This window comes from Cynocephalus volans, chromosome 9 (assembly GCF_027409185.1).
Source record: "Cynocephalus volans isolate mCynVol1 chromosome 9, mCynVol1.pri, whole genome shotgun sequence".
In the NCBI taxonomy this organism is placed as follows: domain Eukaryota; kingdom Metazoa; phylum Chordata; class Mammalia; order Dermoptera; family Cynocephalidae; genus Cynocephalus; species Cynocephalus volans.
The window spans coordinates 92,053,279-92,079,915 of NC_084468.1; the positions used below are offsets into that span (position 1 = coordinate 92,053,279).

General features: G+C 37.9%; 1 protein-coding gene across 1 annotated transcript in view; it reads left to right on the forward strand.

Annotated features, from left to right (window-relative positions):
* ARHGEF38 (Rho guanine nucleotide exchange factor 38) overlaps positions 1 to 26,637 on the forward strand; it is a 143,380-nt gene that overhangs the window by 109,330 nt on the left and 7,413 nt on the right. The window contains exons 6-12 of the mRNA XM_063107214.1: positions 3,298 to 3,497; positions 6,292 to 6,425; positions 10,246 to 10,350; positions 11,784 to 11,906; positions 14,718 to 15,029; positions 25,363 to 25,506; positions 26,301 to 26,499. Of these exons, the coding sequence (XP_062963284.1) occupies positions 3,298 to 3,497; positions 6,292 to 6,425; positions 10,246 to 10,350; positions 11,784 to 11,906; positions 14,718 to 15,029; positions 25,363 to 25,506; positions 26,301 to 26,499 (1,217 nt within the window). The remainder of the gene's footprint in view (positions 1 to 3,297; positions 3,498 to 6,291; positions 6,426 to 10,245; positions 10,351 to 11,783; positions 11,907 to 14,717; positions 15,030 to 25,362; positions 25,507 to 26,300; positions 26,500 to 26,637) is intronic.

The following is a 26,637-nucleotide window of genomic DNA, read 5'->3' on the forward strand; positions in this document are numbered from 1 at the left end:
TTCTGCCACTATTTTGTTGAATATGTTTTCAATGGAATCTCCATTTTCCTCCCCTTCTGGAATACCCATGACTCGGATATTTGAGCGCTTGAGGTTGTCTGATATCTCTCTCAGATTTTCTTCCATGTCCTTGATTCTTTTTTCTTTCTTTTTGTCTGCTTGTGTTATTTCAAACAGCCCATCTTCAAGTTCAGAGGTTCTCTCTTCAACTTCGACAAGCCTGCTGGTTAAACTCTCCGTTGTGTTTTTTATTTCGCTGAATAACTTCTTCAGTTCAGCAAGTTCTGCTACATTTTTTTTCAGGACATTGATTTCCTTGTATATTTCCTCTTTCAGATCCTGTATACTTTTCCTCATTTCATCATGATGTCTAGCTGAGTTTTCTTGTATCTCATTCAGTTTCCTTAGAATTATCACTCGAAATTCCTTGTCAGTTATTTCAAGGGCTTCTTGTTCTATAGGATCTAGAGTATGAGATTTATTAACTTTTGGTGGTGTACTTTCTTGATTTTTTGTATTTCTGGTGTCTTTTTTTTGGTGTTTATTCATTGTGGCAGGAGGTTTCACAGTCTACCGGTTTGAGACTAATGACTAACTAGGATGTTGCTGTGGTTGCCAATTTGGTATGGCTCCCGCCGTGACTGCTCAGTTGGCCTCTAGTGTCTTGTGTGTGTGGTTGCCTCGGGTCTTGGGCTTCTCCGGGGATCCACCTTTCTGGTCAGCTTGGACTCTGCTGGGCTGGTGGATCACGTACCACAGGGTGTGTGATCTCTGTTGAGCTTTCACTTTCTGTACAGGACTTCTCCCCGTTCTGTGTGCTCTGGCCCAGGCTGTTAGATCGTGCAGTGGCGACCCCACTGGGTGTGTGGTTTCTGTCGAGTCTCCGCCTCCCTGGCCGCACGTCTCCCCCCTCTGTGCACACTGTGCTGGGCTGGGGCGTGTCTTCTGCACCCCTCGTCTATCAGCTGGGCCTTCAAGACCCTGCTCAGCACCGCCTCGCCCAGGAAGTCTACCAGGTTTCTGCTAGGCACAGACGACCGGTCTCTCTGGGTGCCTTTGTAGCACTGTGTAGATCTTTCTCGGGTCTTGTTCACCTTTGTATCCCCCCGGTATAAACCGAGTCTAGTGCCCGCCTGCAGCCTCCTCTCCGGCAGGTTCAAGCGGACCTGGGAACTCTCCTACCACACTATTCCCAACCAGAAATTCGTTAGGCTTTTTTCCAAACTGGTGGTCGCAGAGATGGTATCTGCCTCCCAGTAACAGGAAGTTTACCGGGGCCGGAGTCCAGGGTGTGGTGGAGTGACAGTCGGCCCGCCCGTACTTCCTAGCCCTCCCAACACTGGTCGGGATGCCCCACACCCCCAGCCCCGCCAGAGAACCGCGGAGGGAGTGGGAGAGGAGGCCGGCCCGCAGGGTCCGGAAAGCCCCGCGCCAGGCCAAGCAAATGGGCTCAGTGATGGCCGAGCAGGGCGGAGCTGCCCGCACCTGGGAAAATGGAGGCAGCACCGGGGCAGTGAGTGGCCTGGTGGTGCAGGCGGGAGCCGCGTGGGCATCCACCCCCCGAACAGAGCTGTGCCAGGGATCACTCACAGTGCTGTGCCAGGTTGGGCGCTCGCTCTGTCTCTGGTTTGTTGCCTTCCGTGTTCTCGGCGCTGCCGCCTCGGGCTGTTCAGTCGCGGCGCCGCTCGGGCGCTCCCAGGAATCTTCTTTAATGCCGGCCTGAAACCTCGAATCCTGAATAGGGCAGCTGGCCACCTTCAGTGCGGCCCCAGCCTCCGGGATCCTGGCTGCATCCACAGCAGCCCTGGCGCCGTGTTCCCTGTTTCAAGACTCGCTTTTGCAGCTAAGAATCAGTTCTTTTCCTGCTCCACACTTCAAAGCTGTTGCCTGTAAATGAGGCAGCCTCTCCTGCCGGGGGCAAAGTGGCGTTGAGCCCCCACGACCAGCCAGCAGCAGCAGTCCTCCCTTAAGAGATGGCCAGGAGAAGGTCCACAAGTTTCCCGGCTGCCTGAGGCCCAGTGGCCACCTTTTCCACCTCAGCTACTCCGCGCCAGCCGCCGCAGCCGCCGCCATCTTGAAACTCTCCTCCCTCAATCAGTTTCTGACACTGCCACATTGGAGATCAAATTTCCATATGAGTTTTGGAGGGGGCAACACATCCAAACTCCATTAGTGACTGCTGTGTGGGTGTGTCTGCACTCCTGTGTGTGTGTATTTGTGATAATCAGTGTTCCTTTGTTTTTCATTTATAGACAAAGAGTTGGATTAGGTGGTCTCTAAGATGCCTTCAGAACTTTTCTCATGATGCAAATTTTCTAATTTTGTTCAACATTTTCATATCTGTTTTACTATTCTAATTATGTGGTCTGTTGTCCATCCATATTAATACTTTAGAAAAAAAATTGAAGTAGGAAAAATCCACCTACTGGGGTTTAAAAACAGAGTCTGTATTTCCTACCTATAGTTCTCTTTATCTCCTTGCATAAAGAGGTGTTTAGAAATCACTGTCTTCTGGCTGAAAGGTAAATGACAGAAGCTTGTAGCTTCTTCCCCTTCTGTGAACTACCTGGCCAGTTGGAATGGCTCTATCTTCATCCCAGAAGCTCTGAAAGGAAGGGTTGGGTGTGAGGACTCACTTTTACATAGTCATTTGAAGATCTATTGACTAAGAATTTCACAAGGAAGTCATTGTGTGATAGAAATGATTAGTGATAGTGACAGTGATAATAATAATTAGAGAACTGTCACATTTATTATTTATAAATCTCTTTGGGGGACTGTGGTAGAACCTCTGAAACACTGTGAATGCAACTTCTCAGTTTGGTGAAAAAGAAAGGACAGTGCTTTCTTTTCACTACTTTGCAGGTCATCTGTTCAGATTTTTAAATAATGAGTTTATTTTTCTCACTAATTATCACGTAAATACCATCAGGAAAATTCATTTTTCTTGGTTTCCATGGAAAAATACATTCTGAAATTGTTTCCCATCCTATTATAGAGCCCGTTATAAAAAATACTGGATGTGGAACATGAATGAGAATTGTGCTTTGAGCCCCTTTTGGTGGACAGATATATTCATTGGTTTTCTTTTAGTTTTTTGTTTAGCAGTAGGGTCTTTCAGCCTTGTTTTTTTCTGTCATATTTTGCTTTTGCTTTCATTTAGAAACTTTATATAGTGAAACGGAGAAAAAGAGAAAAAAAGAGTTTTGGAAGTAATCGTTAAAAAAAATCACAGAAATGAAAAGGAGTTAATAGGTTAAATGTTTGTGAAACTGATATTATTTATCTCTATTGTAGAGGCAAACCAAACTTATTGGACATGGGCTCTTTGATGATAAAACCAATTCAGCGTGTGATGAAATACCCCCTATTACTGTGCGAACTTCGGAATTCTACCCCTCTTTCTCACCCAGATTACAGAGCACTGGAGGATGCTTTTGCTGCGGTGAAGGACATTAATGTTAACATCAATGAACTTAAAAGAAGAAAAGATTTAGGTAGGAAGATATATGATGAATTGGTTGTTTTCCATGATTGGAGTGTTTTGTTTATGTTTCTGAGAATCAAAACATCTAAGAAGTTATAGCAGTTTCAGTGAACATGATCATTTGAAATCTAGAATTAGAAGCAAGGGAGGAGAGTGTGGTTTTGCCTTGCCAGGTGGGTTCAAGAGAAGATCATGAGGCACAAAAAATGACAATTTAAAAAATCAAACAGCCATATACTCAACCTCATTTAACCACTACAGTCTTGATGACATATTGTGGGCTGAAGACACCCATAACATATAGTCCTCCTATCTCTGGAGGCATGTGTTAAAAAGGAGACATGGCCAGGTAGCCGTAGCAGTGGCAAGCTAGTGTGGGAAGCAGCTAGGAAAGGGATAAATCCAGGTGTGGAGGCCTGTCTGCTCCATTGGGCTCATCTGGTCCTGGCACTCAGAGAATGGAGATTTTGAGGACAATAATTGCCCTGCTGATGGTAGCAAATGTACTTTTTATCTAGAATTAACAAATTATTTTCAACTATTTGTAAGCTAAGATATAAAATTAGTGTCTAATTTTAACTGTAGATTTCAAAACAGAAGGAATAACCACATGTTCCTATACATCTCAGAGGTACTAATGCATTGGGATAGACCATGGATTCTCCCTCAGTGTGATTTGTATTCATAAAGTTCTTAATTAGCTTGGTACTTCTAATATGAAATTCCAATTCACCATTAAGGCAATGGTAGGATTTTGAGCTAACCGGTCCAACCACTTCACTTATTTTTATTGTTTTTATTTTCTAGTATTTATTCAAAAAGTAATATTTGTATGAATAAATAAAAATTGTAAAGAAGTACATAAAATAAAAAATGAAAGTTCTAGAGTAAAAGACACTGCACAAAAGATTACTGCCTAGCAATAAAAAAAACATTCTAATACGAAAAAACATTAATAATAAAAATAAGCAACTCACAGAAAGACCAAAAAGTTTCAAAATGCTAAGCTTCACTAACAATTAGGGAAATGCAAATTAAAATCACAATGACATACCATTCCTAGCCCTACAGATTGTCAAAAACAATTTTTAATAGATAATGCTAAATGCTGAATCTCGATCTGTGGGTGAGAATGATAATTAGAATCACCACCTTAGAGAACAATTTGACAATATCTAGTAAAGTTGAAGATGCACACATCAGAGACCCAGAAAATCAATTTCTAGGTATTTGCCCTAGAGAAACTCTTGCCCATGTACTCAAAGAGATGTGTACTGGTAACTATTATTGTTCATAAAAGCAAAAAAAGAAAAAAAAAAGATTTTACATATTTATCCAGATAGTGAATAAACTGTGTATTATACACTTCGATACCATGAGAATAGAAAAATTAATGAAATAAAAGCATATGTATAAATTGGATTAATCTGGAAAACAATCTTGAGTTTAAAAAAGGCAAATTAGCAAGTGACAAGAATATGTGCAATATGGTACCATTTTTACGAAGTTTGAAAACACTCAAAATAATACCATATGTTATATGATTTCATACATACACAGTAAGGGCATAAAAATAGATACAGACATAAAAAAAATCCCATTATTTAGGATAACAATTCCATTTAGAGATCAAAGATGGGGATCAGGGAATCTTCAACTCTTATGTGATTTTTTTAAACAAAAGATTGGAAATAGGCAAAATGTTAAGATTTGACAAAGCTGGGAGGTGGGTAATCGCTGTTATATTATTCCTTTTATTTTTCTGTTTGCTTAAACCATTTTAAAGTTTTAAAGAGAAAATTTTTTTCACTCCCATGATTTCAGTTTGCATAACTAACATTTTATTAAGTTTTCTTCAGACTTTCTATATCCTTCTTTTCTATTTTTTTCCTTCTGCTCTGTCTCTCTCCTTCTTTCCTTTATTCCTGCAACTTGTATGGTACTACGGTTTGCTTTTCCAAACAAACTTAATCATATATCATGAACATTCTTCCAATTAATATTGCCTTCTTTTTATTGGTTCCATCGTATTCCATTTATGAGTGCATCATAATTTATAAACTACTCCTCTATGGAAAAAATTTTAGATTGTTTCCAATACCTTGCTATTAGAAAAAATGCTATAGCAACAAAACTTCTTAGCTTGATTATGGAAAGCAGATTTCTCTGTATGGACTTTCTGGTCATAAACTATAAATATTTGCATTTTTATTAGATTCTGCCAAATTGTTCTCTACAAAAACTGTGTTGGTTTAATTCTCATCAACAGTGCATAAGATTGACCATTTCCCTACACCCTTACCAACACTAAATGTTAGGAATATTTAACATTTTGAAAAATACGAGAGGAGAAAGTGATTTTAAAGATAAATAGGTAAAACTCAGAGAGGTTACTCAACTTGCCCTAAATCTCTCAGCTAAGGGAGGGCTACTCTAGGGTCTGAGGTCTCCTTAGATTGGGTGCAGCTGTCTTTTCATTAGTTAGGCCCTGATTTCCCATTTCAGAGGCAGCAGATAATAGATTTATTATCTGAGAAGAGAGGAAGAGTTTTTTTCTACTATCAGGGATTTCTTTAATGGGAGAGGTAAGTTAGCCTTGGGCTCATGTCCTTGAACAGCTGAGTTTCTGAAGGTCAGTGGGATGGGTGCCTGGGACATGACCAGGTACTAGGGCTGAAGCATATGGTATCTTCATGAGAGGGTTCAAATCATATAGATTTTTATCTTGAATACAAACCACTGATTTGATGTGCACATTTTCTGTTGCACGTGTTCAGATAAGTTATTGCATTCTTCCTTTTCAGTTCTAAAATATAAGAAGAATGATGAGGATGAATCACTTAAAGACAAATTATCTAAACTAAATATTCATTCAATTAGCAAGAAATCCAAAAGAGTGACAAATCATCTAAAAATTTTGACCAGAGGAGAATCACAGGTAATTTTTCTTCTTGGGCCACATATATTTTCCTGGAGAATGTGAACACTGATGATTTTGTGAGGTTTTGTTTTGTTTTTATCAGGGCTATTTCTAGAACCCTGAGAGTCAAGGTAATTGCCCTGTGCTGTTTCTTTCTCTCTCAGGGGGTGAGGGGGAGGGGAGTGGGTGTGGAGGTGGGGTTGTTTTGACACTATTTTAGCAGCAGTGCTTCTACTCAGAAGCAGACAAAGGAGAGATAAGGACATAGGGACTGGGATGTAAGGATGCCCCAGGAGTCCTGACACTTCCCATCAACCAGCACAAAATCTCTCCCATTGCAATGCCCTCCTTGTGTCTCTGTTTTACTTCTGCTTTTAAAAATCTCACTTTTCTTTATGGTTCCCTTGATGTTCATTTTATCTTTATTTCATCTATAAAAAGGTGGTTAGATGCATAACTTAGTGTGATATTTTCCTTACCCCTAATCCTCCTCCTCCCCTTCCACTCTCCAGGTGCACATTATTTTAGAGTGTAACTCCTCTGCATCAGCTGTTTAGCCTGGCTTGTACCACTTTCATTTCAACCCCTAATAAATAATTGATGGATTAGCAAGGGTTCTTAAACTTTAATGTGTGTAAGAAATACCCGAAGCACTTGCTGAAAGACAGATTCTGGGGTTCCACCTGGTTCAAAGGTGTAACCTAGAAGTCTGTATTTTTACAAACATTCCAGATGTTTTGAAGCTAATGACCTTGAAGTAAGTGATCAATGGAACACACTTTGAGAATGAAAAGATAGTTTGTGGCCCTGAGAAAGTAATAACAGTGGGCTTCTAACTGAAATTAGGGAGGACAGTTCTTAGGATATGATATAGTCCTTATTTTTTTTCCTTCTCATTTGTCTGTTTTCATCATTTATTATGTTAACATCTCTAATTAAGGTTTTTAGTTTGAACTGGGGGCAATTGTATGGTGGTTTAGCGTTGGTTTTAGATGGCTTATTGTATCAATGTCACTATTTAGCTGCTGTGGTCTTTTTTTCTTCTTCCGTTAAGACTTTGCAGCTTTCTGACCACTTAGGTAGAAGTGGTTTCTTTCTCCTCTGGATGTCTACTTAACTTACTCTCTGTATGCCAGTCTTGGCACTGTTTGTATTTGCAGGAGTCAGCACGGGGCAAAAATTAAGACTAAGGTCTTTGAAGTTATCCAAACCTGGGTTTGAACCCCACCTCTATCACTAAATAAATATTTATCTTTGGGCATGTGACTTAAATTAAATATAATCACCTTAAATTAGGGATTACACTAGTATTTAACACATGGGATGGTTATAAGAATTATGCAAGATGCTGCATATATAAAGAAAGCACTTAACACAGTGTATAAGCACTCAATAAACATTGGCTGTCATTATTGTCATAATCATCATCATCGTCATTTTATATCATTTCCGTTATTTTTACTTACCTTTGAATGTGCAGATTTCTTACTTCTCATATGGATGTAAACTCCTTCTTGCAGGCTGTATTAATCATCTTTGTTACTTTCTGTATTTTATAAAGTGTTGACATATTAAAATACCTTGCTGGCTAAGGAGAGATGGCCCCTTCCAGGGCAAGACAGTTCTTAGAGACAGCAAATGTTTGGGAACTTTCATATGCAAACCAACCAATCCCGAATCCACCGACTCCTTATCAAACTCTTATACACCAAGCCAATATTTACCCTACCCTAAGTCATCCCAGGGCCAGGTACCAGTCAACTAGAGACCATGACTATAGCCCAAAGCCCATGAAAGTTATTCAAAGTAGCCAACCCTTAACTATTTACTCTGTTCTGCCTTGCCTTTCCCGAGAAAACTCTGGGAAGTTTCTAAAAAAGGCTCTGGCTTAGACTTTCTCCTCATTCCTATCTTCTGCCACCTGACCAAAACCTGGTGCATCCCCTGTGGCCCTGGGTGGTATGTGATGACCCCTTCTCTGGGACCTGTGAGTACAGTAAACTTCTTTCCAAGCCTTGTTCTTGTTTCCTCTTGTGGCTGCACCAACTTTATCATACTGTAGCCAACATATATGTTCTTAGAACACACAGCATATCATTCTTGTATTTAGTTCTTTGTATCCTTCTAAGGCCTTACTGGGTCCATTACATATAGGAGGCCTCTCCTCTCAATGTGGAACTATAATGTGGGAGGTTTGGGACGTTCATGGTGTATGGTCACAAATCAGGGAAAGGACAATCAAGATATTTCAACTGAAGACAATAGTAATAAAATAGAATTGGGATTTCATGTAAGGAGAGATTGTAGCCCTCATAGGCATGCGTAAATGAAGTGCCAGCAATTCTCTGCCACTCTGGAATTTTGCGACTCATGACAATTCTACTGAGGAAAAATCGGCAGTTCTAATTATAGGCAGGTTTTGGTATAAGCTGTTATATTCTTTAATATGTGTATTATCATCAGCTTCTTATATTTTTCTGTGAAATAAAAGTGAATTGTAGTTAAGTTGCCTGAGGGGATATTAATTAGATTTTTCCCCTTAATCTTTTGAGAGGATGTCCTGTCAGCAAGGAAGCATTTCACTGTTAATCAGAAAATCAGCTGCATAGGCTGGACTGGAGAAGAGATAAATCTCAAATCAATCAATTTTGCACTTGTCAGCAGCTCAGGTGAAATACTGGTAGAGTTAAGGTATAAAGCTATTACCCAAGGAGAAGATTCTATTCAATTCTTCATACATGTATTGAACTCTCATGTACCAGGCACTGTGTGAAATAGAAATTGAGAATTAAAAGATGAATGGGTGTAAGTTCTGAAATGAGACTACCTGAGTTTGAATCCTGATCCTACCTATTAATGTGGGTAAGTTTCTTTAACCCACTAAGGATAAAGGCCATGTGTCCACAGCAAAGAGATTCCAAAGCATAGCCGTCATTTAAAAATAAAATAAAATAAAATGTTATCATTTTCTTTTCATTCAGTTCTAAGGTCAACCATTTAAATTAAGAAACATATGAACCAAGAACAGCTACAGTTATTACCCAGCACCAAAATGAATAATAGACACCTTATTCCATGGAACATTTCCATGTTCACACAGATTTTGCCAGCATGAGCCTTGTTCTGATCTTGTTTTGTAGCTATTTTGATTTCCAGAAAATACTGCTCACCATTATTAGCAATAATATGTGTATGCTTCTAGAAATTATCATAAGCATCTAAAAAGCACATTTTTCTGAATGCTACTAGATCTATGTGTAGGATGGCCCCTCCCCCAAAACAAAACAAAACAAAACAACGCATGTGACCACTATCTTAACTCTACTGAGTTATCTTAACAGAAGAGCTATCTTTGCTAAGATTATATATCATCCTTCAAATTTGAGTTGAAAAAGAATTACCACATTTCTTTGAACATGGACCTAAGAATATTTTCTAAATAAGCACTGTAAAATGAACTGGAGTCACTTGAGCAAAAACAATAAATTCCAGTCGATAGATCCAATTTATTTTATAAACCCACAAATGTAATATAACTTGAGTACATATATAATATAAACTGTTAAAAACTGCATAGAAAAGTTTTACAATTCTACAGCTACTGTGGCATAGGTGAAGCTATGTGAAAATGAACTACAGCAAATTAAGCTGCAAGATATGGCTTTGCTGCACTCACTGAATATGAGTTGTGCTGTGTTAAGACAGTCAGTATATCATAAAAAGTTTTCATATCAACAGGAATTTTTTGTAATGTGCTTGGCCAATATGTTCTGTGCCATTTTTTAAAATACCAGATTCATTTGAGATATGAAAATAAATAATTTCACATATATTTTAGGTGAAAGACAATACCTTTAACAGAGAAGAAAAGTTGTTTAGATCTTTAGAGAAGACTGTGAGGCATTGTGTGAAGAACATTTCATTCTGTCTTCAACACATACAGGTAGGCGAGATACAACTGTTTTCAATGTTTCAACAAGAATGCATTGATTTCCATGGTTATTATGAAGAGTAAATGTGACTGTTCATTCATTTATATGATGACATTTACTGTATCAAATTTGGAAGTCTGCAAGTTGATGGTGAAGGAAGCCAATATAAAGACTTGAGTTTTGCTCTTTTTTGCCTTACCTGCTCCATCCTCTCCCCAATCCAAATCACCATATTGCGGGATTTCTGCTCAAATGATTGCCACGTGGACTATCAGCATGTTTTCTTTATAATGAAGACAAATTCATCAATGCAAGATTGCACATGAGGCAGAAATTCTATGTTTCTTTGTTTGATTGTAATAACATATCTTTTTCTAGTACCTAAAATAAGTATAAAAATACGTATAAAGGAAAATAAATTGAATTACAAAATATGAACTACAATATGCAAATGCTCTCACGAGATTTTACTAGAAGACAAAAACACTGCCACAAATTTCAAATCCCCTAGGAGATTGTTCTGCCCCTCTTCAGAATCACTGATTTCAACACACCAGTCAGAGTACAGCATGATTATTCTCAGTAGAAAGACCAGTCAGAAATTTCTTCTAATGGATCTCATAAAGAGTGTCCTTAATAAGATCTTGACAATGGTTATGACTATAAGGCATAGAAAGTTAGCAGAGTTACATGTAAATCAGTTAATAAATGGCCACTATCCATTTTCCAGAAGTTTTTCTCTTGGATGTCTGTTTTTGGAAGCAGATGTTTGCACACGTAGATGAAGTTAAATTGACAGACACAATGATTTAGAGATAAGGTTCCACGTTACACAAGGACAAGCACTATTCTGTTCTTATTTATTATCTGATGCGAAGCCTGATATTACAATTAGGTTTGCTAATCTTTTCCTAAAGTTTTGCCTTATATGAAAATGAAACCAAAACATAGTTATGGCAGTCAGAGGGCAGTGGGAATCTTGTCTTTTTCATACCTTGGGAGGCGTAAGTGCCTCTTGGGAACATCTACATGAAAGTCTTCGATTTCCACTAACTGATTCAGCAAAAACATGAGCATCCTCTTTTAAAGAGAGCATTAAATTCACTAAGGAAAACTGATGATATAAATCAAGGATAAGTGATTTTTAAAATAAAAGATTTCTAAGAACTGAATTCTAAAGAATGTCCAATGAAGGAATTTAAGACGGACTTCAGTTAATCAAAGGTCTCATACAGAGTATTATGAGGAAGTGACATAAGGGGAAAAGTAAGACAATAAATTGTTGCAAGTAACCTGATTGTACAGAGTATACATGAAATTTTTGTCTTTCATTTTCTTTTTATCACTCAGTGATAATGGTTATGGTGATAAAATCCACATTTGGGATATGTTAAATTGTACTGACTTCAGAACTTGCCCTTTTTGTAACTTTCTTTGGTTTCAGGATGCCATGACCTTGGCTCTGCAGAGTGTAACAGAGCTCCGGGAGATTTCTTATAACAAAGATGAGGAGGAAAGGGGCTATTCAGAGACCCCGAGTAATGTCCCAAATCCCTCTCATGACTTTGTAAGTTATTTATATTCACAGATAAATGGAAATTAAATACTAAGGTTAAAAGAAAAGATTCTTTTCATTTATTTTTCTGGAGCTAGAAATAAAACATGCACCAAAGCAAACACTAATGTCAAAACTAGTAGATTTAAACGGGATTTTTTTGATCATTAAATATTTTTAAAGTGGATTAGTGAGGATTTTACTATAATCAGAATTTAAGAGAGCCACAGAGTATGTTTCTAGGGGTAGTCAGAGTCTGTGCAGCTTTTAAAATCAATATTTAGTTTCAGTCTGTGTATGATATCTTAAGGATTTATTAAATTAGAAAGCTGTGATTTTCTTAAAGGAGTCTGTGAAAATGCCTTGAGTCTTTACAGAAGGAGTGAAGATCCTCTCTGAGGATATGTCTCATTAACACACTATACACTGGAAAGCAAAGCCTTCCTGTTGAGAGAGGACTTTTACTTAAGAGTCATGCATTATCTCCTTTGTTCCACGGTAAAATATTTGTTTCCTAAGAGTTCTGTAAAATAAAACTTGGGATTCACAAAAACATGCTTGAGCCAATAAAAATATTTGGGTGGTAGGCTAATCTGAGTAATATTAACTTTAATTTAGTGCCTTGTGTTTCTATAGATGTTATTTCATAGTAGCATTTCAAGAATTATATAGAAGATACAATAGACTCCATCACCTTGAAAGTGGCATTTTCATGTTGGTATCATTGGCATTTTGGGTCAGACACATCTTCACTGCATGGCCCTTGAGTTGGAGGATGTTTAGCGTTCCTGCCCTCCCACCTCAAAATTTCAGTAATATCCCCCCACTTCACGTCACTGTCACAACCAATGAATAGCCCTATATAGTTCCAAACTCTAGGAAGTGATACAGCCCCCACCCATGTAGGAAACCATGCAGAAGCATCCTGCTTTTCTGAGGAAGGGAAAGCCAGGATTACATCAGAACTAAGATGATAGATAGAGAGATAGGGTGATCATAGATGGATAGATGTATGGATAGATAGATGGATGGATAGTTAAGATGACAGAAGTTTTTACAATTTATGTTTAATGGAAAAAGTGTGGCTAATTCTTTATGTATTTTCTGGGTTTAGTTAGAGAGAGCACATTTTAGAAATGTCTTTAAGGTTTGCTCTTAATTCCAATTCATTAATTAAGTCAATAAATATTTATTCAGAACCATGTGAGAGCAAGGTATGTAGCTTCTCCCTCAGCAAGCATGCTCCCGAATTTTACAGAAAGAAGAGAAAAGATATCCTGACTACCTTGCAGGTGCAAGATGATTAAACCACAAGATGATTAATTAATCTAAATTAAAATAATTATCCAAAAGCTCAATATAAAAGTAACTTTTTACAGGTAATGTATGTAGAACTCTTTTTAAAAATCAAATATTGAAAACTCAAAATCTATCTAAGGGCAGAGCAGTTGTTCTTATCTAACCATGAGTGATATTTAGCTACACACTTGTGTAGGGCAAAATATTAGAATAAAAGTTCATTCTTATTTGTTCCAACCATAATTCCTATGTACAGGTGAATCAATTCATGTCTGTGAGTCATTGGATATATACATTGTAATTATATTGTTATATTGTAATTAGATTACACATAGAATCCAGTCAAGTCATAAACACAGTAATTTACCCCAGATACAGTAAATAGATTGTTTACTTAGTCAAGGGACTCATTAAACACACTGCAGGTATGTATTGATTATCTCATAAACTAGACATCAAATTTAATCAGTGCTGGTTACTGCTGGTGCCAATAAAATATTGGTTTCCCACTCTTCTAGATTTCCCATGAGTTCAGACAAAGTTGCCAGGGGAAATTTAAATTAATTAATACAAGCTGATGCTCAAATGCTGATTCCCTAAGACACCTTTTGGGGTACAAAAGAGAAACCTACTTCCAAATTACACTAACATAATCATGTAACCCAAGCATGTATGATAAAGAGTAAGGCAGTACAGTCAGCAAACATACTAGTGCATTTCAGAAGAGAGGGAAAGGAAAGAGAAATAGAAGAAATTAAAGCTAGGATGCTCAGGTGATGACAGGGGATCGGGCATTAATAGGAAGTTTATTTTCTAGAATTCAGACCTAAAAATATAACAATTTAAGACACAGGATCAGTGTCAGCTTAATTCTTAATGTATTTAAGGAGGAAGTTATCACTGGTGATTTCTGTCTCAGGAGTAAAATACCTATATTAAGGGGCTACTTATCTGTATAGGGGATGCAATTCCACTACCAAAAACGAGCCCCGAATAGCCAGGGATTTAGGGCTGATGTGGGAGGGATAGGTTACTTCCTCTAAGACTCACGATATTCTTTGTTATTGCCCCCAAAAGGTGTGAGTGTCTTGGTGAATCATTTATACAGTCTTGGTAGTCAAAGGCTGGATAGCATCCCCCAACCCCATGTGCTAGAATAGCTTAGCTTGGCTCTGGGATTAGAAAGAAGTGGACTGGGACAGTGTTGAAGGAGATGACCCCAATGACAAAACCAATGGCTTTAGAGAGAAAGATGGAGTTATATTTTGGACAAGCAGGCTTTAACTTTTGTATTGCTCTTCCTGCTCACTCTTTAGGTCTAATGCTAGCGTCTGGAGTCTCTGTTTTAAGTCTTTGAATAGTTCTAATTGACATAAAAATGATCAGATCCTTTCTTAAATTGGCTCAATGTGTTCCCATTTTCCTTTGTGATCTTGCAGGGAGGAAATTTGCCTATTGATAATAGTGCTGGACACGGTATGGGTTATTCCTTTCTCTGAAATGGATTGTTTTTTCTTTTGGCAGGCAGCTCACTTACAGAGACTCGTCCTGACACCCCTGTCAGCCCTGTTGTCCTTATTCCCAGGGCCTCAGAAACTCATCCAGAAACGCTATGACAAACTGCTGGACTACAACAGCTACCTGCAGCGGTCAGCGGGAGATGAGTCAGACTTGGCCAAAAAGGAGTATGAGGCCCTCAATGCCCAGCTTGTGGAAGAGCTCCAGGTGTTCAACCAGGCTGCTTGGAAGATTCTGCTGAACTCTCTGTGCAGTTTCATTACCCTCCTGAGGGACATGATGCTCATGGCACAGCAAGCTTATTCCACAGTGGTGCCGGTAAGCACAGCACCAGCACCCAACTACCTTGGCCTACCAGATTTACTAGAAACCACACCCATGCTAAATAAGCCCTGTTCAGAGTGTGCATATGTGTGTGTGTTTGTTATTTATTTTAACTGAAGCCAGTCAGGTAGTCTCCTTATCTCTCTTCCCCGCAGGAAGCTGAAAGAAAATTTCCTAGTTCAGGTTTAGTGTGACTTAAACATTTGTAGTTCCTTTTTGGAGATTCCTTTTCAAATATCAAACACGTTTCAGCTTTGCTCTACCTACCTGATGCTACATTGAAGCTTATCAGTTTATATTTTGTATTCCTCCCCAATCAACAGTTCTTAGATGTTAACAATTACTATTTAAGATGTGGCTCTAAAAAGAAGGTAATCTCAGCATAATGACAGAAGCAAGGTAACTGTCAAACCATTCTTTGTTTTGCTTTTATTTTCCTCCAAGGAAAAGAATCTGTGTGTGTGTGTGTGTCTCTTAGCTTCCCATTATGATATGATTTTATAATTATTTTCCTGATGAGGAAGAAAGGTATTTACAACCTGATACCGACTTAAAAAAAAATTCAGCTTGGTTTCTTGGCCCTTCATTTCAAGTGTATTAGTTCTAATTCAGCTGGCTAACTATCCAATGGACAGCACTTGGAAAAGAATCAATTGTTCCTACTTTATCTTTTATTGTGTATTAACTTTTAACTTACACTTTGAATTAAATTAAATTAAATCAACAGGTGCTATATTTATATGGTTCATAAGTCAAAACTATATAAAAACCTATAAGCAGTTTCACAACCACACCTGTCCCCTTGGCTTCCCATCCCCCAATCCTACTCCAGCTTTATTATAGTTTATTTTTACCCATTTAGGGCTTCTTCATGCCAATAAAAGTAAATGCAAATATATATTTTTATTTCCTAGACAAAAAATAGCATACTGTATATACCATTCTGTAACTTGCTTTTTAACAATGTCTCTTGGGGATGCTTCCATATCACTGCAGAGAGCTTCTTCATTTTTTTGTACAGCTTTATCATAATTTACTGCACGACTGTACAATAATATATAATCAGCCCCCTCTTTTTTGGTAATAACTTTCTTGTGATATAATTCACCATACATTTTACCCATTTAAAGTATACAATTCAGTGATTTCAATATATTCATACCTGCAACCATCACCATGATCAATTTTAGAACATTGTCATTGACCCTAAAAGAAACCTTGTACCCATTAACAGTACTTCACATTTCCCCCCAACCTCCCAGCCCTAGGCACCACCAATCTACTTTCTGTCTCTGCTGATTTGACTATTCTGGATATTTTGCATAAACCAAATCATATAATACATTGTTCTTTGTGACTGGCTTCTTTTGCTTAGCATAATGTTTAAAGGTTCATCACGTTGTAGTGTGTTTCAGTACTTCATTATTTTTATTGCCAAATCATATTTGGTTGTATGAATATGCCACACTTTATTCATTTATCACTTGATGGACATTTGGGTTATTTCCACTTTTTGGCTATTACGAATAATGCTGCTATGAACATTCAAGTTTTTGTTGAATATATGTTTTCATTTCTCTTGGGTATATACCTAGGAGTGGAATTGCTGGATCATATTCTAACTCTATTTTTAACCATCTGAAGAACTGCTGGACCATTTTCCAAAGTGGCTGCACTGCTTTACCTTCTCAGCTGTAATGGCTGAGAGTTCCAATTTCACCACATATCTGTCTTTTTATTATAGCCAATTGTATTAGTTTGTTTTGTGTTGCTGTAAGAGAATACCTGAGACTGGGTAATTTATAAAGAACAGAGATTTATTTGGCTTATGATTCTTGGACAGCTGTATCGGGTGTGGTCCTCAGGCTGCTTCCACTCATGTAAGAAAGTGGCAGGCAGGCAGCGAGTACAAGCAGATCACATGATGAGAGGAAGCAAGAGAGAGAGAGAAGAGAGGTGCTAGGGTCTTTTAAACAACCAGCTCTTGCAGGAACTTATAGAACAAGAACTCACTCACTACCCCCAAACCCCAGGGAGAATATTAATCCATTCATGAGGGATCTGCCTGATCACACAAACAGCTCCCAACACTGCCACACTGGGGATCAGATTTTCACATAAGTTTTGGGGGGACATGTCTAAACTCTGTCATTCCACTTCTGGCCCCCCAAAACTCATGTCACTCTCACATACAAAATACAGTCAGTCCATCCCAACAGTCCCAAAAGTCTTAGCTTGTTCCATTACCAACTTAGAAGTCCAAAGTCTCATCTGAGACCAAAGGCAAAACTCCTTCCAATTGCGAACCTGTAAAAATCAAAAATAAATTTATCTACTTCCAAGATACAGTGGTGGAACACACATTGGGTGCACATTCCAATTACAAAAGGGAGGAATAATAGCCCAAAAGATAGGAGAAACAGGCCCTAAACAAGTCTGAAACCCAGCAAGGCAGACATTATATCTTAAAGCTCCAAAATAATCTTTGACTCCAAGTCCTGGACAATGAGGCAACTGGGCCCCCAAAACTTTGGGCAGACCCTCCCCCACAGCTCTGCTGGACACAGCTCACTGAGCCCGCATTGGTGCCTGTGGCATTTCCAGGCTGGTGTGGCATGTTGCCAGTGGCCATACAGTTCTGGGGTTCTGGCAGCAGCCCCACTGCCTTCACTCTACTAGACATTTCCCCAGTGAGGGCTCTCTGTGGGGGCTCCAACCCGACATTCCTCCTCTGCATTGTTCTAGTAGATGGCCTCTGTGGTGGCTCTAATCCTGTGGCAGGTCTCTGCCTGGACCCCCAGACTTTTCCATACATCCTCTGAAGTCTGGGTAGAGGCTGCCACACCTCCATTGCTCTCCTGTTCTGACAACCTGCAGACTTACCACAACATGGATGCCACCACGGTTTCCAGCTTGTGCTCTCCAGAGCTGCTGCACAAACCACACTTAGGGCTGCTTGAGGCAGGTCTGCTCAAGCCAGAGTGGCTGGGATGCAGGGAGCAGGTTCCCGAAGGCAGCAGCACCTCAGGTCTATCCTCTGAAAGAACGGTCCTTCTAGGCCTCCAGGTCTGTGATGGGAGGGGTACCCTTCCAGACTTCTGAAATGCCTTCAGGGCCTTTCTCCCACTTTCTTGGCTATTAGCATCTGGCTGCCTAATCGCCAAGCTAATGTCTTTAGCAACCAGTCTATCTGCTGCACTATTGGATTTTTCTCCTGAAAGGGCTCTCTCATTCCCTACCACATGACCAGGCTGCAAATTTTCCGAATCTTTACACTCTGCTTCCCTTTTAAATCCTGGCTTTATATCATGCCTTTTCTGCCATAATTCAGCATAGGCTTTTGCAAAATAGTCATGCAGTTTCCTTAATCCTTTGCTGCTTGGAAATTTCTTCCACCAAACATTCTGGTTCACAACTCTTAAGTCCCACCTTCCACAAAGTCCTAGGGCATGGATACAACGCAGCCAAGTTCCTTGCTGTGGTGTAGCAAGGGTGATCTTTTGTCCAATTCCCATAAGTTCCTCATTTCTATCTGAGACCTCATCATCAGCATGGCCTCTGCTGTCAACATTTTTGTCAGCATTGCGTTCACACCATTTAACCAATCCCTAAAATGTTCCAAACTTTTCCTCATCTTTTTGTCCTCTTCTAAGTCCTCCAAACTCCTCCATCCTTTGTTCCAGTTCCAAAGCTGCTTCCACATTTTCAGATACCTGCATAGCAACACTCAGCTCCTCAGTACCAATTTTTCTGTATTAGTCCATTTCTGTTGCTTATGACAAAATACACAGAACTGGGAGATTTACAAAGAAAACAAAATTTATTGCTTACAGTTTCAGAGGCTAGGAAGTCCAAAGTCCAGGGAACACAGCTGGAGAAAGCCTTGGTGGTGGCAACAGTGATAGCAGGTTATCACATCACAAAAATGGTGGAGCAGAGAGAGCAGAGACATAGCTCCTCATGCATTCTCCTTTTAAAGACCTCAGAACCACGCCCCTGACCACCATTATTAATCCATACACTATGGCATGGTCCTACAACCTAATCACCTCTTCAAGGCTGCACCTTTCAATTACCATAATAGGATTTCCCACCTTCTTAACATTCACAGTGGGGGCCTAGTTTCTAATACATAAAACTTGGGGGACACAATTCAAGCTTCAGTGAGTTTGGGGGGGGCATAATTCAATCCACTACACCAATCAAATAGGTGTAAAGTGGTATCTCATTGTGGTTTTGAAATGCATTTCCCTGATCAGTACCCTATTTTTACACTTTTGAAATTGAAGTATAACTTATATACAGTGAAGTGTACCAGTTTGAGTGTACATCTCAATAAATACTTACAATTCTGTGTAACCACCACCTAGATCAAGATACAGCCATTTCCAGTTCCCCATAAGGATCACTCATGACAATTCCCAGGCTGTAGTCCCCTAAGATAACCATTTTCTGACCTGTATTTCCACAGACTGTTTTGCCTGACTTGTTTGTTCTCTTATAAATGGAATCATACGGTATGTATTTGTGAATTAACCTGTCCCTATTGATGGATATTTGGACTGTCTCCAATCTTTTTGTATTACATATAATGCCAGGGTCATTTTATATGTGAGCACATGTATCTTTAGGACAGATTCCAGAAGCGGGATCTCTGGGTCAAAGAGTAAAAACACGTCATTTTGCTCAATATTGCCAGATTCCCTCCTTAATGGTTATTCCATTTTGAATTCCCACCTGCAACATGTGAGTGCTGATTTTCCTGGATTTTTGCCATTCTGATAGATTTCAAGTTTAATTTTCAGATTTAAGTTTAAATTTAAGATTTCAATTTTAATTTGCATTTCTCTATTTGTGAGGCTGAGAATCTTGACGTTTGAGGGCAATTTACATTTCTTTTTCTGTGAGCTAGCTGTTCATGTCTTTTGCTTTTTTACTGTTGAGTTCTTAGTCTTTTTTTTCTTTCAATTTCTAAAAGGAATGCATGTACAGTTGGCCCTCCATATCCTTGGGTTCTAATCCATAGATTCAACCAACTGTCAATCAAAAACATTTAGAAAAATAAAAAATAATACAGTAAAAAATAATACAAATAAAAAACAATACAGTATAACAACTATTTACAGTAATACAATATAACAACAATTTACATGGCGTTTGTATTGTATTAGGTATTATAAGGAATCTAGAGATGACTTAAAGTGTGTGGGAGGATGTGCATACATCATATGCAAATAATACACCATTTTATGTCAGGGACTTGAGCATCCTTGGATTTTGATGGGAGTCCTGAACCAATCTTCCACAGATAACAAGGGACAACTCTACTAGGGATATGAATCTTTTCAGATGTAAGTTGGGAATATTTTTTCCCAGTTTACCTTTTGTCTTTGACTTTGCTTGTGATATTTTTTTGTCATGCAAATATTTGGATTTTTTTAAATGCAGTCAAATTTATTAATTTCATTTTATGGTTTCTAGATTTTAAATCTTAGAAAGGACTTCCACTCTTTGAAGCTTCAAATGAATTCATTCATGTTTCCATAAATATATTTATGGTTTCATATTTTTTAAAGTCTTTGATCCTTGGTTAGCTCATTTGATTAGAGCATGGTGCTGATAATGCCAGGATCAAGGGTTCAAGATGCCAAAAACAAAACAAAACAAAATCTTTGATCCATGTGGATTCTATCTTGGTTCATGATGTGAAGTATGGTTGCAACTTTATCTTTTTCCAAATGGCTATCCAGTTGCCCCAACATTATTTAATAAAATATTATTTTTCATTGTTAATATTTTCTCAGTGAAACTCACTTAATTTGCAGTTTCTTTGTATAATTTCATTCTGAGGTCATGGTAGAAGGCAGGTTCATAAGTTCACAATAAAGTAGAGCTTTGGCTGGAATTCACTAGTCAGAAAAGACATGTTACTTTAGGTTATCTTTGAATTCCACCTTGAATCATAGAATTTTTAAAGGTATCTGTCTTCAGTTTCTGTTTTAAATTGTCTAAATATCTTTCACATTGTAGTTTATAGTAGAACAGGAGCAAAGAGATACTTTGTTTTTGAGAAATTACTAACGTTCTAAAGTAAAAAGTATTTTGGAGAAGTTTATCTTCATTAAATGACTTCATTCTATATTTTATATATAATATATATATTTAAACTTTTTATTTTGAGCTAATCATATATTCACATGCAGTTGGAAAAAGTAATACAGAGATTCCATATACCATTCACACAGTTCTCCCATCTTTCATAACTATATATTTCTGAAAGTCAGAATAGAATTGTAACTTCAGAATAGACTTTGGCACTGAAGTGCCTTATTGTAATATCCACTCATCACCATATTATCTTGGGAAAATTAATTTATCCCACTGTATCTCAATTTTCTCATTTGAATAAAATGAGAATAAAAGCATATATTTAAAAGTTTTTAATTGTGGTAAGAAAAGAAAAAAGAAAATTAATCATCTTAACCATTTTCAAGTGTCCATCCAGTTCAGTAGCATTAAGTATATTTATATTGTGCAACAATCTCCAGAACATTTTTATCTTACAAAACCAAAATATGCTCATTAAACAAGTCCTTATTTCCCCATTTCTTTCTCCTCCAGTCCCTGGCAACCATTATTCTACTTTCTGTTTCTGTGAATTTGACTGCTTTAAATACCTCATATAAGTGGAATCACACAGTATTTGTCTCTTTGTGACTGGCTTACTTTACTTAGCATAATGACATCAAGGTTCATCCAGTTGCAGCATGTGACAGGATTTCCTTCCTCTTTAAGTCTGAACAATATTCCATTGTACGTGTGCACCACATTTGTTTATTCGTTTATCTATCAACGGACATTTGCGTTTCTTCTATCTCTTGGCTATTGTGAATAATACTGCAATGACCTGGGTGTGCAAATATCTCTTCAAGATCCTACTTTATATTATTTTGAATATATACCCATAGGTGGAATTGCTTGATCATATGGTAATTCTATTTTTAATTTTTTGAGGAATCCAAAGCTCTATTTTTAATATTCATTTTTATCAGAGTTATACAGGTACATGATTTAAAAATTCAAGTAGTTACTGTTCAGGTTTGGTTAAGAAAAACAGTTGTCCTTCACTCCTTTTATTCACTCCATTTCTCTTCCTCAGAGCCAACTACTTTTCAGCTCTTTCAGAAAATTCTCTTGGTATTTACCTTCATATTCTAAAATAAGACTTTTGTGTTGCCATTTTATTATTTTTCAATTTTAGGCATGATACATTCCACTATGAAAAATGAGGACTTAAATCTCTCATCTCTCTATACCCTTACAACATATACAAAGGTACTTCAAAGGGTTCATGGAAAAATAGAATTAAAAGATAATATGAACTTCTTTCCATGAACTTTTGGAAGTACCCTCAAATATTCATATGCATTGTTTCCCACCTTTAGTACAGTTATGTCATAAATTTGGTTGGGTTCATATTCAGTGTTTAAACTATTTGACTGGTCTATCAGTCATGATACCAGTAGGAAAAACACACACTCAAATTGGGCATTTGGAAAAAAATTAAAAGAGACTGTTTACAAAGTGTGAGTGTGACACAGGTGAACCTTTAGAAACAGTACGTTGGCCCGGGAAGAGGGTAAGAAAAGAGGGGAGCTTTACAACATCTAGGTTAAAGGGAAATGGGGAGGGAGTGGTTATAAGAATGTATATAGAGATAGGTGTGTGGAGAGGGTGACCTGATAGGAGCTGTACATTTCAGTTAATACTATAGAAAGGAAACTTAGGAAATAAAATTCCTAATCTCATTTTCCTCCCTCATTCTGATTTCCTGTGACTGTTCCTCATTGATTGAACCCATCTGAAAGCCAGAAAGCAGGAAACATTCTATTCTGATCAGCCTCCCAGAGCACAGTGTAGAATGGAAACAGAAGGAGAATGAATTTGAAGAAGCAAACAGATATCCAGCACAGAAAGTGAATGCTGCTTAGAGTTGAGCCACACAGAATGCTATGATTACTTTTTCATTCATACATAGCTTTTGTTTTTCCTAAAGGTAATCATTGTGTTATTTTATCAGTTGCTTAATTTTCCTTTGCCTAACTTTATTAGTTGACTAAATCACCTCTTAAGACATTCAGATATATGAGGTATTCTATCAATTGTGTCTTCTTGCCAAAATCTCTCCCAGAGCTTTCAGACCCACTCCAATCTGAGGTGGTTGAAAATTTTTCTCTTCTGTGTGAGATATCATTTCCTTATGTCCTTATCCCATGTTGGCTTCTTTATTGCTTTATGCCTTAATTTGGGGGGAGCATATTTTCAAGTAGTTCCTTCAAAAGAGATGATTGGGAGGTAAATATTTTTGACACCTTGAGTATCAGAAAATGTCTTTATACTATTATCACACTCAATTGATAATTTGGCTGGGTGTGGAATTCTAATTTGTTCTTTTTTAATTTGAAGGTATTCTGCTGTTGTCTTTTAGCTTCCACTACTTCTGTTGAGCACTCTGAAGTCCATTCTGATTCTCGATTCTTTGTATGTACTTCCTCCATCCTTATCCCTGGAAGCTTATAGGATTTTCTCCTTGTCTCCATCAGTACGAATTTAATGATGATATACCTTGGTATGTTTGACACTTGGTGGGATCCTTTTAACCCAACAATTTATGACTTCCATTTCTAGAAACTTTGAATATTTCCTTAATTTTTCTTTTTTCTCCCTTTTTCTCTTTTTGAACCTCCTGGGTTTTCCTCGAATTTCATTATCTTTTCCTACTTATTTTCTATCTCGTTATTACTTTGTTCTAAATCCCAAGAAATTTTCCTACCTTAATCTTCTAACTCATTTCTCAATCTATTTTTATTTCTGCTCTCATAATTTTAATTTTCAAAGGTTCTTTGTTTCCCTAAAATTAAGACATTGCTTTTCTTTTGTTTCAGACTCTCTCTTTTATGTTAGAGGCAGGCCTCTAATATGAAATATGCCTCTGTAATGTCTGATATTCCTGATAATTCAACAGTGATAAAAGTTGAGGCCTAATGGACAGCATTGAGTACATAAATAGGAGTTGTAAACTATAAGCTTTGCTATTATGTAGAGTAATCTGACTGTCATTTCAATTTGGTACACCTAATAATAGCATCTTTCCTCTTGGGCTGGTTTCCTCTCTCTTTTACCATTTGCAGAGAAGAAAACTTCATCTTCTGCCAAGGTAGGGAAGAGACAATCACCCAACTTCACCAAAATGGAGAAAGAATCTGGGGATCCAGATCTGAAAATAGTTCTAGTTGTCTCTTACTGCACAATTTATGCCAACATAGTGGTAGGAAACAGTCAATAGTCACTTATTATTTTCTCTCGTGGCTCTGGAGGTTCACTGGGCTCAGGTTGGTCATTCTCAGAGGATGCAGTCAGATAATAGCTGGAACTGGAATTATCTCAAAGACTTCCTCAGGTCTATGTCTGAGGTTGGTGGTGAGATGATGATGGAAGACTGAAACAGCTGGGGATTGGAACAGGTGGGGCTCCAAAGATCTCTCTCTCTTTGATTTTTCAACATGTTTTTTTTTTTATATGGTGGCCACAGTGCAGCTGGACTTCTTCCATGGTGACTAAAGGCTCCTAGAAGAGTGTGTTCCAAGAGAAAGCAGCAGAAACTGCATGGCCTTTTTTAGCTTAATCTTGAATATCGGAAGGCATCACTTCCACTGTTCTATTCATTTTAACATTCTATTCACTGAGCCATCATAAAGGCCCACCCAATTTTTGAGGGGTGAGGACATAGACTATTTCTTGATGGGAAGCATGTCAGAGAATTTGCTGATTTGTTTTTTTTGTGTGTGTGGTGGCTGGCTAGCACAGGGATCGAACCCCAGACCTTGGTGTTATCAGCACCATGCTCTAACCAACTGAGTAAATGGCCAGCCACTGCTGATTTGTTCTCAAACTGGCATAAGCTATTACATCAGTGCTTCTTGTTTTAGCCTCTTTCTCCTTGCCACTATCCTTCCCCACTACATGGAAGGTACCTACTGCAGTCAATTCCTAAGTCTTTCTTCCAAGACTTTTTTGCTATTTTTTTCCCACTTCTGTTCTTTTATTTAGGCTTGAACCTTTAAAAAAATTATCCCTATCATTTTAGGGGTTTCCAGAGACAGCAAATTAAACCGTCATTATCTAGAAGTTCTAAAGTTGCCCTAATTTTTTTTACTGCAGAGCTATCATACATTTTCTTAACTGTTCATCATAACTTTATTAAATTTAATACCTAATATGGTTATCTAGTTGTCTGGAAATAATGTTATATCATTTCTACCTACAGGTGCCACCACTGGTCTCAAGCATTTCTGAGATTCAGAATCAAGTACTAGAAGAGGTTCAAAATCTGAATTTTGTAAAGGATAATAGTGCCAACTTTATTGAGAGGAAACTTAGTTTTGAAAAGAAGAAGCCTGTGCAGATTCTGGTGAGTCTGGCAGCATTCATGACAATAATGAATATCACTTCTTTGCCTTGTCCAAATCACAGTATATTATTTTCCATATTACTTATATCATTATAACATCATATAGCTTATATACATATTCTGTGTAGAATTTCTTGTCTATTTCTTATAAATTCCATAAGATTATGGATTTTTTTTTCTGTTTTGTACATGATATATCCCCACAGTGCTAAAATGGTGCTTGACACAAGGTAGGCACTCAATAAATATTTGCTGAATAGGATTTTATAGTGATAAATCAAAGTCCAACCCTTTCGTTTTCTAGATAAGGCATCCTAGGCTCCAGAGATGAAGTGGCTTTCTCAAAGTCACTTAGTGCTGTAGCTGGGAAGAGGTACAGGCTGCTTTACTCCTGTTTAACTTACTGATATTTCCCAGAAGAAGACATGCACATGTACACTTAATTAAATATTATTTATCAAGTGTTTAATATGCAAGGGGTTGTCTATAGAATGGCAAACAGTTAAAAAGTTGCTCAACATCCATGAGGGATCAGAATTTCTACCTTCTTATTCTCAGTTGAATTTTCTTTCTTCTCTACAACACTGCCCTCATGTGCTTACTCGAGTATTTTTCACTGAATAACTTAGCTGGGTACTTCACAATAATAGCTTGATCTATGCTTCCACCTTGAAATAATCTCAAATCAATGCATGACTTCTACATTTAAAAAATCTTCAGAGAAGTAATATTTACCAACTCAGTGAGGATTTTATTATACATCCATCTAAACTAAAACTTCTTAATTCTCCCAGCCAGAAGTGCTACGTCAAACTGATATTCACCGCTCCAAACTTCTATCCACATACAGTGCAGAGGAACTCTACCAAGCTAAGCGCAAGTGCAATGCTACACAAGAATATGACATCAATCTTTTGGAAGGAGAGTTGGTAGCTGTGATGGAACAGAAAGATCCAATGGGGAGTACAAGCAGGTGGCTTGTTGACACAGGAAGTAAGTTTTTTCCCAGAACTACCATCCCTCTTTAAGTTGAGATTTTCCCAGGGGCCTCTGTGTGCTTCTCTGAGCACACATGTTTGGGAAGAGTATACACATGATCTTAGTTCTTCTTTCTTTTTATTTCTTATTCAG